The sequence below is a fragment of the Dysidea avara genome, chromosome 2, assembly GCF_963678975.1.
Source record: "Dysidea avara chromosome 2, odDysAvar1.4, whole genome shotgun sequence".
Classification (NCBI taxonomy): Eukaryota; Metazoa; Porifera; class Demospongiae; order Dictyoceratida; family Dysideidae; genus Dysidea; species Dysidea avara.
In genome coordinates, this window is record NC_089273.1 from 42,865,712 (window position 1) to 42,881,031 (window position 15,320).

General features: G+C 40.4%; 2 protein-coding genes and 1 long non-coding RNA gene across 3 annotated transcripts; 1 reads left to right on the plus strand and 2 right to left on the minus strand.

Moving 5' to 3' along the window:
* Window positions 1-299: 299 nt before the first annotated feature.
* Window positions 300-680, plus strand: LOC136245426 (uncharacterized). The gene is made up of 3 exons (XR_010695853.1): window positions 300-381; window positions 437-535; window positions 587-680. It is a non-coding gene; the product is annotated as an uncharacterized lncRNA (long non-coding RNA).
* Window positions 681-11,964: 11,284 nt separating this feature from the next.
* Window positions 11,965-13,209, minus strand: LOC136248119 (uncharacterized). The gene has a single exon (XM_066039933.1). It carries the CDS (start codon window positions 13,207-13,209, stop codon window positions 11,965-11,967), a length of 1,245 nt encoding a protein of 414 aa, XP_065896005.1.
* Window positions 13,210-13,669: 460 nt separating this feature from the next.
* LOC136247386 (uncharacterized) lies at window positions 13,670-15,157 on the minus strand. The gene has a single exon (XM_066039067.1). It carries the CDS (start codon window positions 15,148-15,150, stop codon window positions 13,672-13,674), a length of 1,479 nt encoding a protein of 492 aa, XP_065895139.1. The 5' UTR covers window positions 15,151-15,157; the 3' UTR covers window positions 13,670-13,671.
* Window positions 15,158-15,320: the final 163 nt, after the last annotated feature.

Genomic DNA, 15,320 nt, shown 5'->3' on the forward strand with positions numbered 1-15,320 from the left:
GCTGCAGAGGAACTTACCCGCATTAGTGATGCAAATCGCGCATTGAATTCCGCCAACCAAATGCCAGTAGTCATTTATCATTGGCTGTTTATTAGGGTATCTATGGTAATACTTCAGTCTAGCAAAGGACCGAAAACTTAAAGTAAGTTACTTTATTACATATGCGAGGTATTATACTAGAATTCACTACAGCATGTCAGGGGAAGGAGGTAATGCAGAGGAAGAGAACAATGTGGAGATGGCGGGGTCCCGGCTAGAGTCGCCGCGTTCACGCTCCCAGTCGCGGTCCGGGTCCAGGTCCCCAACCCCTAGACAACGCTCTCCTACCCACAGGGATTGGAGAGATGGAAGGGGGGCAGCCCCTAATTACAGGGGAAGGGGGTAAGTATACAATATACGTGTAGTATGGAAATAACTTATTACTACTGTGACACAGTGGACCTGGACGAAGGCCTAGAAGGAGGCCATATTATGGTAGGGGACGAGGTAGGGGTGGAAGCAGAGGAGGTAGAGGACGAGGGCGAGGGGGACAAAGGTATTGTAGTGTTTTTGCGTTGTACTTTTATATTGTTGTAATATTTTCCAGTTGGCAGAGAGGTAGAGGATGGAGAAGGTAATTTTAAAGTTGCCCAAAATCTTTCAGATATTTCCATTCATAGATATCAATGGCCTAGAGGAGGAGCTAGAGGCCAGTGAAGGTATGTCTTTTTGTATAAGTTGTCGATTTTTTACCATTTTTGTGCATATACAGAGGTGGGCGTTGGACTATAGGGGGAGGAAGGTATGACCTGGTATTGTTCGTATCTGCTGCATGATGTTGTGAATTCGTCTATAGAGGTAGACACTACAGGGCTTGGCAAGGTGAATGGGAAAGGTACGGTTTGCTACGCTATGTAGGTATGTATAATGGTCACATTTGTTTCCTGTAGATGGCAAATGGTTGGGGACGTAAGGTATGTAATAATCGCACATGTACTCCAATGCTAATATTTTATTCTGCTTTTACAGAGAGTTGATAAGAACTGAAACGTAAGGATGTTTAGCTAAAATATTGTGATATTGTAAGCAGAATTTCGATCATACCCTCAGCATTATGCAATTAAGTAGTAGTTATTGTGTTTACACATTTTCTTTTTTATGTTATAGATTTAACTCCAACACAATGATATTATGTAATTATGTACAAATGTGACACTATCATATTGAGCAATATCTGATGTACAATTATCTTTACTTCTCATTAAAGTTTACATAATATTACAATAAAAAAAACAGTATTCAAAGCAGTAACACAGTACATCCTGTACGTGCTATGGTAAGATTCTTTCAGTACATATTCCAGCTAACACGCTAGTTTTGTTAACTATCAGCGTGCACTGACACACAATTCCTGGATTGAATTACTTACTTTCATCCAGCAGCCTGGTCTACACGGAGGAACTACTGTGTCCACATGAATGTTATTGCAAGGGGCCCAATATCTACCCTACCATTAAATGTACAAGCATAGATTACTGAGAACATGACACTTTCTTACTTTACAACAGGCACAATACGTGTCACACAAGTATGTACTGTGGTGTCATTCAATGCAACTACAGGGAAGTACATACCGAGGTCTCATGTTTGCAGTAGTCTGTCCAAACATAATTACATGGGATTCACTGTCCGAAGTCCTAGATCAATTTACCATAATAAAACATGCATAATACAATGTCACATAAGTACGTACTGTGCATGGTATCATTAATCAAGTATTCGAACTAAGACTACATTTGACATCCTACAGTAGTGTAGTCCTAGAGTAATTCACTTTATGAAACTGATATATACAAGTACTGTACATACCATGGTCTCATAATTTTAGCATCTGAAAGCATCAAGCATATATAATGCAAACATAATCGGCAAAGTAATAATGTTAATGCTATACTGTTTGCCAACATGATTGTCACAGGAAAAGGTTGGTGAGAACAGAACAGTCAGTACCTCTAATTTGTGAATGTTTAGTGCCATGTTTAGTGCTATGAGGCAAGCACATGATGTTTCAAATGTATTGGAGTACAAGCCAGTCTAGTGACAAATTGAGAGCAGAGCCAATAATAATGTTAAAGTTTGTACTCAAAATAATGCTTTGCCAACAAAAGGAACTCTAGTGTTCATAGCTGTTTACACAGCAGTACAGATTTCAGCTAGATAGATGCACACAGCTAATGCAACTGGATAAGGGCAGATTTTGTGTATGCATAATTATTGTCTAGAAACTGGTTGTAGGATAATACCCGGGGAATTTCCACTTCCAAATTCGAACCCCCTTTCATAATTTACTGGCTATGCCCCTGGATATGATGATGATACAACTGATTGAACTGATGCAACTGCAGCTGTGATATGATGATGTATTATTTTGCAGAGAGTTGACCTTCGTTTGGTCTAGAACACATATGACACAACAAGTGTGCAGTTACATGTCTGTTCCATGTTTCAGCCTTGGGACTTTTTGTATACTACATATACAGAGAATTTGTCCACCACCTGCGTCTGGTTATTGTCAGCTCTAAATATTCCATTATTCTGTATTCTTCCATTGTTTTCCAGTTATTCTAGCATACTGACAGGCTCTGTAAAAGCAGTGTCAGCTCATGTGTCAGCAGTGCTATCGACTCGGCACAAACTCCATGTCTGTGCTATTTTTGCACCTTAAAAGGAAGGAACAAGCATAAACATGCTTTTATGTAGCTTTTTATGGTTGTGCCAAGAAAATAATGGCTTGAAAAGCTGCCAATCTTATAATGAAATAATAGAAATGGACCACCCGCCCACATGCAATTATACCAGAGTCCAGGACGGGAAACAGAGAATTCATTTGCAGAGGCCTACAAAGTTCGGCTCTTGAGGGGGGTAGGGGGGGGTGGCCAAGTAGGTTATGGCCCACCCAACATTCTCACAACTAGTCAACTTGACTATTAACTACATAAATAACACAGTGGCTGTCCTTTACCACATGTATATACTATAAAGTATATAAAAATCCTTAATCATAGCTTCATAGTTAAGCTACATTGCCTTATGAACACTGTGACCGCTTTATTAGAGTGACTGCTCTATTAGAGTATCTCAATCTTGTATAGGGAAAGGTGGGTTACCCCCCAACCAGAATCCGCCACTGTTACCCCAGACCCTCCCAGCAGGAGCATGCCATACATGTTGAGTAAAGCACACTATATATTCCCCACCATGGATGGCCCACTCAACCCATTTTAGCCAAAGCTAACCTAGCTGGCAGGCAAGACCAGACCAAGAGATTTCGCACACACGAGAACATGAGGGAAATGCATCTTAGGGATATATAATTAGATGAATGGGCTAAGCAATTTACAATTGGAGGGTGGTGGCATTGTATTCCATCTCATCCTAGCGTTTTTCATGTTTACCCTCTTTTTGGTGAAGACACCATGGACTAATCTCTCTGTTCCACATACTTCCAGCTTCACAACAGCAGCTGTCGCGCGTTTGACGTCATCACCACTCACATAGCAACGGGGCTTCGTTTCCGTATATTCGCGTTGTAATTCACATACCGACAATCAGATAATGCATTCTATTGACTTGTAACCAATCAAGACAATACAAAGAGTGTGCCTGCGACAACAGACAGATTCCATAACAAGGCTTTATAACATATAGAAATAACTGTATCCCCTAGCAACCTGAATCTTCCATTAGTTTTAGATCTTCAGTGCTGGTCACTGTAAAGTGCTAATAATAAATACTTTAGGTTTAAGGAAGAAAATCCATCCCTCCTGGAGGAAGACTGAGTGTGGCCCCGACTATATATACATTGGGTGACCTGCAGCTCGAATCCTGGAGTTGGAGAGATTTTTTTCCTTACTTTGGCCCCTTTTCTGTTACACCTTATCAGTCAGTCAGTAAGTAAGTCAAGTCATTAGGTCTAAGTCCCTGAAATTAGGATAGATAATCCTAAAGCTGCAGCACATGTTGCTGTCAGACCTTCAGTGCTGGTTAGCTACTGTAAAGTGCTAATAATAAAAAAAATAATAATAAAGATAACATCTAAAGTAACTTTTCCAAATTTTGAAAGGATAACATATATGTGTCATAAGATATGACATTTTGAAATCTGTGGTTTTCCCATACATATCTATGTGAGAGGGCTACAGTTGCCCCTTCTGCAATGGACAATTATATCAATGAGGTATTCCAATGTATGCACGAACCAAAAATTCAAAAATACATATAATCTCAATTTTACATAATATGTAGGTGTGAATGTCAACAATAATCTCTCCAAGTTATAAATGGATAGTGTAGCTATATAGGTCATAACTGAGATATGACATTCTTTGAATCCCATGACTTGTGTGATTACTGAGAAAGGGGAAGCTGTTGCCCCTCTCATTGAGAATGTATGGGAAAATTGCAACTTCAAAATGTATGACTTATAATTTTTATATGCTATTCTTTTAAAACTTGGATAGCAGTGACTTAAGACATTGACACATACAAATAATGTTAAATTTAGGTTGCTAGGGGAAACAGACTTTTTTTCCATTATTATTATCCATTATAACAGCATCACTTGGCACATTGCAAAAGCACTTGCAGCTGGCCAGCACTAGCTAGCTAATACCGCTAATGTGATGTTGTCTGCCACAATCCTGGCTAATATTTTTGTGCAGTGACATTCTCTACCACACTGTATTCAGACGTACAGCAGACAAATAGAAGACAACAGTTATAAATGCACTTTACTAAACACTGTGATCTAGCTAAATAAGGTTGAATTTTTGTTTCAATTTTTGTGGAGATAGCTCTGATCTACTCTAAGAGAGCTGTCACTACTCTAATAGAACAGTCACAGCATTAACTGACACTTCGTTGTAAATTATTACAATAATACCCTTTTGTTTAGTACACTTTACCATCAAACAAGCTTATCTAACCAATCTTATATGCTTTGCAAAACATGCATATTGTTAGCTAAATAATATGAACATGCTCCCATAATTCAAACCTAGCTAGCTATAGGTAACCTAAATTTATAATTTCTGTAGTAAGATATCCAACTTGAGTCTTATAAAGTGTATGCCCTTTATTCATCCAGCTATATATACCAGACCGAGTTATGTAAATGAATATAACTTGTGTACTAGAGTTCCATTCTTCTATTAGCTAGCTAGTGAACTTCCATCTTATGTGTATTTTCTAGAAATTTAAGGCCATTTTAAAATGTATGTACAACATGTGTATGAATGTTTCAAGGAATTTGTTAACTTTTAGAAATTTGCTTTTAGCTACCAATGATGATCTCAAGTACAACAGACAGAATGGACATTGACAATTTCCACAATGGAATTCATAACGCATGGCATGCATGGTATAATAATTATAATGTTTTTACACCATGGATTATAGACTGTAATATAGCTATATCAAAATTCGTTTCAACATCTGCATAATCATGTTAACTAAGTAATGCCTTATGATTGAGTACTGCATTCAATGTCTGAGTAAATGTATTATTATTATAGTCCATCAATGTCAGCTATATGTATGCATGCCACATATCCACTTGACTCAATATTGTGATAACTTATAATGGCATCTTGACTGATAGTTCACAATCCTACCGACACAAGCGTAACCCTATACAATCAATAATTCAATGATTAGATTGTATTGATGCAGGTGTAGTAAGTATACAAGTATAGCACTGGATACACAGTTCACAAACAGTGTTATGATTGCTACATAATTCAACATAAATGGTATAATTATACAGTTCGATGGACAGTTCAATACATGGTTAAACTAACAGCTGCGTAAAAATATAAGTACATGCACTGTGACATAAATATATACATTCTCAAGGAATATTTCTTGAGTCTATAGAGTGATACAAAATCTTCTATTTATTTCAGTTATACAGATAATTACAGATTGCTACATTGATGAATTTACATGTGTATATGTGTGACCCACGACGAATAATTGGTATATCTATCTAGAATTGCTCCGATGGCATTACAAACTGACACTACATGTTTATAACATCACCAGGGATATAGGGACACCATAAAGTGCAATGTAATTGTGACACAATCAGCTGATGCAGTAGGACCTCGACTATCTTAACCCTCCATTACTTGTCATTTAGAAGTTACTGCTCTCATTAGTTGAACGTTCTATTAGAGTAAGTGTATGTTCTATTAGAGACAAGCCCTGCTTGTAAGCTATGACTTGCTCTGGTGGTGTACAAACTGACACTACATCTACAATTATGGACATCATCAGAGCTACAGGTTCAAGGTAGGTAGGCTATCTTAAAGTGCATATACTGACAGACTTCATTTATTCACACAACTTCTCTTATCTGAACACATCTTAATGATTAAACTGGCACTCTATATATACAAATGGGCTTCATTTATTTGAACAAATTCACTTAATTGAATGGTTTTAACATTGAACTGAAACAAATGTTTGAATAATGGAGGTCCTACAATACTTATTACAGATCACAGTTAGACAAGCAAATACAAGTTGTTTTATACGTTAACAAATTTACTTGGTTATGTGTGACCCGGTCCTAGTAATAATAATAATAATAATAATAATAATAATAATAATAATAATATTCTTCTTATTGCTTAATTCTCATGTGTGCAGGGAAGAAAAGTGATGATCAATTTCATTCTGATTACATTCCTACAATTTTTAGCTTCGTGAAATCTCCCGAGAAGAACAGTGAAAAAGACAAAGGCAGTTGGAGAAGTACGAATCTATTCGAAATATGAAAATCAAAAGGTTTAAAGCAGCATTGTCACAATCAGACAAGGAGAATGTGAGGGAATTCGAATCACAGAATGAGCTTGTGACCGGCTGTACAAATGGCTAACCTTGGGGACCAACAATCTATGAGTGTTACAAATGAGGAGGTGAGTGAATATATGACTGAAGTTGTGAATGAAGAAGCCCAGATCTTGAGTGAACTCCAGGTTGAAAATGCACAAGTTATGAATGATAATGATGAACAGATTGAAAATGATGAAAATATGAATGGAGGGGCCCAGAATGTGAGTGAACACCAGAATAACAATAATGACCAAGTAACGAATGAGATTCCAAGGCAATATGCACAGAATGAGTGTCAAACTGAGATGTCGGACGTTGCTGCAGTAGGATTGCAGTCAGACAGTGGGAGGGCAAAAAATATAGAATGCCAAACAATGCCAATATTGATGGTTGACAAGGAATGTCAAACAGAAGATGTGGTGATCATTACTGCCCAGACATTACCATTTGACCAGCAGGACATGAGTGATGACAAAAAAGTGAAATATTATACAGGAGTGACAAATTTACCCACCCTACTTCTATTATTAAAGTTTTTGCTGCCAGGAATGAAATCAATTGAGAGAAGTTTAACCCATTTTTAACAAAATTAATAGTCATGGTGTTAATGAAACTACGTCTGAGTCTTGAAGAGAATGACTTGGCATATCGATTCAATGTTTCACAATCGACTATTTCCAGAATGTTTTTAAAAATGGATTTCATGTATGGGTCATAAACTAGTGCCTCTGATTCGATGGCCATGTCGAGATGAACTTAGGAAAACTTTGCCAATAGCATTCAAAAATTTCTTCAGCAAATGTGTGTGCATTATTGATTGCACTGAAATCTTTATTGACTGACCATCTGATTTGAAAGCTTGTTGTCAAACATGGAGCAACTACAAACAACACAATACCATTAAAATTTTAATTGGCATTACACCTCAAGGGACTATATCTTTCATTTCTAAAGCCTGGGGTGGACGAGTTTCGGACAAATATATTACAGAGCATTTTGGGATACTGGATAAGCTTCTCCCTGGTGATCTCATACTAGCTGACAGGGGGTTCACCATTCAGGATAGTGTCAGATTTCATTGTGCTGAGGTGAAAACTCCCCTATTTACCAAAGGAAGGAAGCAGCTGAGTAGATGTGAGATTGACTGGTCTCGCGAGATATCACATGTCCGTATACATGTTGAGCGCATTATAAGATTACTGAAACAGGTTCAAGGTACTTCAACACCAACTTCCCAATTCCTTGCTGAAAAATTCAGATTCATGTACAATTGATGATATAATTATAACATGTACTGCATTAATTATTTTAAGTGAATCTGTAGTACCATTTGAGTAGCATTTCATTGTATGTAAATATTCAAATGTATCATTTCATTGTATGTAAATATTCACATGTATCATTTCATTGTATGTAAATATTCACATGTATCATTTCATTGTATGTAAATATTCGTAAAAACTATTACACTGATTACAATCTTACAAGTTCTTTGAACCACGTGGACATCTACCTGAGAATTTCTTCCTGCAGTCTGGGCAATACCAATCTCCTTTGGGTACCTCTTTTAGTTGTGAACAGTCAAGGTGATACCACTTGATAGGGCAGTCAGGATAATCACAGCCGGTCATTGGCCTATCATCCTCTGGTTTTTGGCAGTAGCACCACAATTCTTCACTGTTGGTGCTGCCATCATCTTGTGGAATTGAAGTATCAGTGTTGGGGGTTGTATTATTGGCATCTTGGTGTACCATTTTCCCAATAATTCAGGAATCACACTTGATAATAAAACCATTTAAAATTCTCTACTTAGGCGGCCTCCCTTATTTGACCACTAAGTGTGGCGTTTGGCCAGTATTCGGGTGGCCTGCAGATCGAAATCACACTGGGATTGGCTTTTCTTCAGCATTTGTCCCGCTTTACTTTAGGATACTAAACTCAACAATTTTCACTTAGGTTCCCTGGGCTAGTGGTGAAGCACCTCATACAGGCTCAACCTTCTGTGCAAACCCTCCAGTGCCCAACTGGTAGACTTGATATTAATAAAATAATAATAATCACAGCCTGTTTGTAGAACTCCTCAATCTTCTTCACTTTTGATGCAAAAAAAAAAATTGCTGAGAGAAGAGTCGTTCTACATTTATTCCATGGGGTGTCCACACAACAAAGTCACCATATTGTAGATCACAGATGTTCAGCTGTGCCTGGACTTGATAATAATATGCACTATCTTCCTTTACTTTAAAGCCATCACCATCAGTATCACATTCAGGGAATGTTATTTTGTTACATTCAACTGCAGTCTCTGGAGTACAATCCTTGGAGCAGTAAGGACATTTGATCTCCAAGGTTCCAACTCCATGGCAATCGCATGATATGATCCCATCTGGGGAAGCACCAAGAGTGGGATATAGGGAATTAATAAACAACCAGCAATCACCGACTTCAAAGTTACTGTGCTCATTCACAACTTCAGCCAGATATTCACTCACCTCCTCATTTGTAACACTCATTGATTGCTGGTCCTTAGTCATTTGCACAGTCACAAGTTAATTCTGTGATTCGGATTCTGGCCTCACATTCTCCTCGTCTGATTGCAACAATGCTACTTTAAACCTATTGATTTTCATATTTCGAATAGCTTCTTACTTCTCAAACTGCCTTTGTCTTTTATCTCTGTTCATCTCGGGAGATTTCACGAAGCTAAAAATTGTAGGAATGTAGTCAGTCATCACTCTTCTCCCCTGCACACACGCCGGAGAATTAAGCAATGAAAAGAATATGAACTGTGATATTGTAGTCTGTTTACCTGAAATAACATGAGCGCTACACACCAAGGAAGACTCGGAGGGTGACCAGTCTTTTCTAAATGGCGGCTATCCAAGCAGCTCGTCGGGTTTTATCAACAGGAAAGGTGTAGAAATGTACAGTGCCTTTCACGCAACGATTTGTACACTCAGGAATACAGCAGGTCTTCGGCATTCTTTAGTCTCTCCAGATTCAGCTGGATTCGTGGGATTCAACACTTGACTCTTGCCACTACCGTGATTGGTTATGGGGGCCCGCGCTTCATTACGAACTTCGCGCGCCCCATTACATAAGGTCTATATATATAGTAGGGACCACAAAGGAGTAGGCGTGGCCCACGGAATAATATCACTCAACTCAAGTTTCTCTGACGACGATGAGGCAATATTGGTTAGGTAAAACTAAAGCGCAAAAAAGCTTTCAGATCGACCCGAAACGCTTTCAACAAGTTTCTACGGAATTTTAAAAATTATTTATTTAACGGAATTTTCTACTGACTGAGTAACTGACTGACTGATTCCTTCAGACAAGCGTAACTCTATAACGGCTAAGGCTACGGGCTTGATATTTTCACTGTTCGACGTCGCTTCGGCCCGACTGGTGCCTTTTGGCATACCGCAGTACGTACACTGCATTTTTCATGGACTTAGGCCATACCTATTTGAAAAGTTGTTGCTCGGACACGACCAACCCCCTTTTTATAAAAGACCAAAAAAAACTCACGTGATTAACAATCACGTGATGTTGGCGGACTTGTAGCCGAAATGGCGGCTAATTCGTTGTTATCTGTTGTAGCGAAGAAAGGAGCTGTTGTTGTGTACCCTCGAACAATTCATTGTCAACAATGGAATGACACGTTTGGAACGGTTTTTTAAAAAATATGATTTTTTTTTTTTTTCGACCTACCTACTAGACGCGTTCCCTAAAATTGAATGCTCGAGGAAACCTACTAGACGCGTTCCCTAAAGTCGAATACTCGGGGCAACCTACTAGAAGTGTGCCCTAAAGTTGAATACTCGGGACATAGCATACAACTAGATGCTTGATAGTGAGAAATCTAGTGGACTGCCGGAACAATACCACTGACAAAATATTTCAGGCTGCCGGAACAATAGCAACTTCGTAAAGAAAAATCGCGTCCGAACCGATGGTGGTCGAACATTGGTGGCTTACTCTATCACCCTTTCCATAGCCACGTATAGTTATAATCGCATTCATATAATAAAATAAATAAATGAAATCACGTGACGCCACGCTTGGCTAGGGTCTTTCTCTCTCCGTAAAAGAAGAGTCTGAGACCCGGGATTTGCGTTACTAGTGATTTTCTGAATTATCTAACATCACACAGTAGAATCTACTCGTTGAAGACAGTTTGGTTTTAAGGATATTACCAACGGGAAGCACTATTTGGAATGCCCAAGACGAAGGGAAACGGCGCGAAGGCCAGAGAAAAGAACAAGAAGGCTCCGGGTAAGCCCTACGAGGTTCCTACGCCAAGGCCTTCCGTTTCTCAGAAGGACGCTGATCAGGATAAGTTATATACATTTGATAAGTGCAAGGGTTCTAGTGAGTATGTTCTACAGTGTGAATGTTGGTTCTGCAATGTATGTTGTGATATCCCTGAGGATCTCTTTAATGGTATCTCTGGTATCAAGAGCCTCCACTGGTTTTGTACTGGCTGTGACGGCTCTGTAATGGGTATTATTAGTAAGTCCACTGGCAATGGCTCCATTGGCGAGGTTATTGATTCTGCCATTCATAAATCACTGGACAAAGCCATGGGCAAGTTTATCGAAGTCCTAACAGAGAAAACGAAACAATTTCAACAAGCTATTCAGACGTCTATACCTACTGTGGAAGCTATGGATGCTTCTGATGTTCCATCCGGCTCAACTCCGGCTCCGATTCCAGCTCACTGAAGTGTTGTTGCAGCAGTTGATGAGTTTGTGGACAGGGAAAGGCGCAAAAAGAATCTCATTATCAATAATCTCCCTGAGCCTTCAGATTGCCCTGATACTCAACGCTTAACTAATGATCTTCAACAAGTTTCCAGCTTGTGTAGGGGGCGACGTGATAGCAGGGAAGGTTCGGGAGTGCTTCTAGGAAGGATTACTTCGTCTTCTGCCGATACAGTCGGATACAGCCCAGACCGCGAGGAACACGCTACGACTCCATCTTATTGTATTGTACGCACGTGGCAACAATTACATCATACATTCTAAATAATGCCTAAGTTACTTATATTACTACTATACATTACTGTTAGCTGTAACTATACAGTCAGTCCATGACATCTTCCGGGGGGGCACCAAGCTGTTTCACCCAATTCACAACTCTCTCTCTGCCCCTGTGATAGGCTGCCCTTCTCGGTCGTTTATCAGCTGTGTTCTTCACTGTGGGCTTGTTGATTGTATCCTTCTGGGAACCATTGGTAGATCCTTCAGTTTCGGTAACTGTTGGAGATGAGACTTCCAACGGTATCAACTTGGTAATGGGGCGGTTTGTTCTTCCTTGTGATGTCTTGATGTAGGCAGCACGCACTAGTTCGTCTTTCCCAATCATCAGTTTTTCAAAAATCGCCAATCTCCAAGTGCTCCGTGGAGCTTCATCCCACATCAGGACAAAATCTCCCTGCTTAATCTGCTGATTGTTGCTTCCTGTGGTTCTATGATACTCTCTGAGGAAGGTCAAGTATTCAAATTTCCAGCGTGACTGAAATTGGTTGAAGAGAAAGGCTTGCAGTTTTGCTCTCTGGGAAACATCAGTTATACCACCATATGTGGGATCAGTCAAGTCCTGCCCTTCCACTACTTCATGAGGAAGTGGTGTTATGCGATGACCATGTAAAAGATGGGCTGGTGTGAGTGGCTCGGCATCACTGAGGTCTGAGGATACGTGTGTCAGAGGTCTGTCATTGAGTGTGGCCTCTACTTCTACTATTAGTATCTGCAACACAACTAAGCTGATCTTTGACCTCCCCAGCACCTTCTTCAAGCACATCTTTGTTAAGCCGATAAGGCGCTCCCACCACCCACCATACCAGGGGGCACATTTTGGGATGAACTTCCACTGTACACCTTTCCTCCCAAGTGTTTCTGTGAGACGTTCTGATTGTAGAAGCTGTTGCAGTTCATCTGCAGCTGCCAGATAGGTAGAAGCATTATCTGACGCGAGAATCTGTGAGAGTGACCTGCGGCTGGCAAATCTCCTGAATGCTAGAAGGGAAGTCTCCACTGTTAAATCTGTAACAATCTCTAGGTGAATGGCACGACTCGTGGCACATGTGAACAAACAGATGTAGACTTTCTCCTCAGTGTGATTACTGCGTACATAGAGTGCCCCAGTAAAGTCGATGCCTGTGATGGTGAAGGGAACTGAAGCACAAGTGCGAATCTGTGGCAGTGGTGGAGGGTCAGGTATCTGGTATGGCTTTCCGCTATGTTTACGGCAAATAACACATCGGCGTAGTTGTGACTTTATACGTTGTCTGGCAGTTGGTATCCAAAATTTCTGTCTTATGGCCATTAGGGTAGCATTGGTTCCAGCATGAAATAACTGTACATGTATACTATGGATGGTCAGAGATGTTAGCCAATGTTTGGGTGGTAGCAGAAGCAGAAACTTTGCTGTCTCACTTAGGGGGCGTTGTGGATTCTTCCACCACAGTGGAGCAGGTGGTCTTTGTCAACAAATAAACGTAATTGGCGAACAAGTGGTAGTCTCTTGGCTGGATTGGTGGTAAGGTTCACGAGTTCTCTGGAGTAAACCTCTTCTTGGCACTGCTTCACCCAAATTATTGAAGCGTGGTGTTGCTCAGATGGTGTCAATGATCCAGTTTCTCATTCCTGCTGTGGCTTCTTACAATTGGAGATGAATCTATACATGTATGCAGTAACTGCCAGAAGTCTGGACGGTGTGCTATAATTGGAGATGTCAATAATACAGTTAATATGTAAAGTAACTGCATACTGTGGAGTAGTTGAAGGACTAAAAACTGGTTGCGGTAACAGCCAGTGCCTGCAATTCGATAGTCGGTGAGAGGTTCCAAGTGGGCCAACTGTTCTCAGATGGGAGCCATTGAGGTCCATGCTTCCACAACGTTGACAACTTCAGTTGAGATGAAGTGATGCCCCTAGTGAGCAAGTCCGCTGGGTTGTCCTGTGTTGGATAGTATCGCCATTGATCTGGTTTTGAGTGGTTGAGGATTTCGACAACACGATGAGTGACAAATGTATTGACATGTTTCTCTCCTTTGATCCAATGAAGAGTGATCTGGCTGTCTGACCAAAAGTGAGTAGACAGACTGAGAGGGTGTAGAGCTTGAACAATGAAGTCACATAGCCTTGCCGCTGTCAGTGCACCCATCAGTTCCAGTTTAGGTAAGGTCAGTGGTTTGAGGGGTGCGACTCTGGACTTTGCCATAACGAATGATGTGCTGTTGCCACTGCAAAGGAAGGCTACAGCTCCATAAGCAGTGAGACTGGCATCAGCAAAGACGTGTAGCCTGTCAGGTTGTTCTGAAACCCTAACTGTTGGGAAGTATCGTCTTGGAATATGTAAACTTCTAGCCTCCTGGATATTCTCTGCAATTGTAAGCCATTTTTGCTGGTCCTCATCAGATAGCGGTTCGTCCCAGTCTATGTTTCTCTGCCATAATGACTGCATGAAGATCTTTGCTCTAACAGTTACTGGGGATAGTAGACCCAGGGGGTCGAACACCTTGGATGATTCCTTCAAGACATCTCTATTGGTGATAAGTGAGTTGATACAGGGGATGGGACACTTGGATGTGAGTGCTAATGTATCTGTCTGGGTGTTCCACTGTAGTCCTAAAACATTGACTGGATTGTTGGTGTCCGCAACCTTGTCTCTATTTGCTTGGTCCATAAGTCGGGAGCTGTTAGAGGCCCAACTTCTAAGGTTGAGGTGAGCATCACTCATTATGGATCGAGCTTTGTTGTAAAAACTGATAGCTTCTGATTCTGTTGGGCAACCAGATACAATATTGTCTACATACAAGTCATCAAGCATGTTCTCTGCAGTTGGTGATTTGTACTGAGTTAAATGACAATGTAGGACAGCGTTTAACATGAACGGTGAGCACACAGCACCAAACAAGACAACTCTAAATCTATATGTAACAAACTCACCGTCTGGATCTTGTGGGTCACTTAGCCAAAGGAATCTAGTCCAGTCCCTATCATCTTCATGAAGTTGTATGTGTAGAAAAGCTTTCTCGATATCTGTGCAAAGTCCTACAGAGTGGAGCCTGAATCTTAAAATGATACAGCAGAGATCATTAAGCTTGGGTTGGCCGGTAAGTAAACAATCATTAAGACTAGGTTGGTTCCTTGTTTGGTGACAACTGCAGTCGTACACTATACGTACTGGAGTAGTGGATGAGTCCTTGCGTACAGCATGGTGTGGTATGTAATGGCATCTTGTGGTACTGGTTGGATCTGTCATTCTCTCAATGAAACCACGGCGTTCCTGATCTGTTAAGATGTCACTGTACTTGGTCAACAATGAAGGTTTCAGTGCCAGTTTGTGAGCCAGTGATCTAGTGCGGTGAGCAGAAGTTGAGAAATTCGTGGGTAAGGGAGGATGACTGTCCTTCCACGGAAATCGGGCACAGT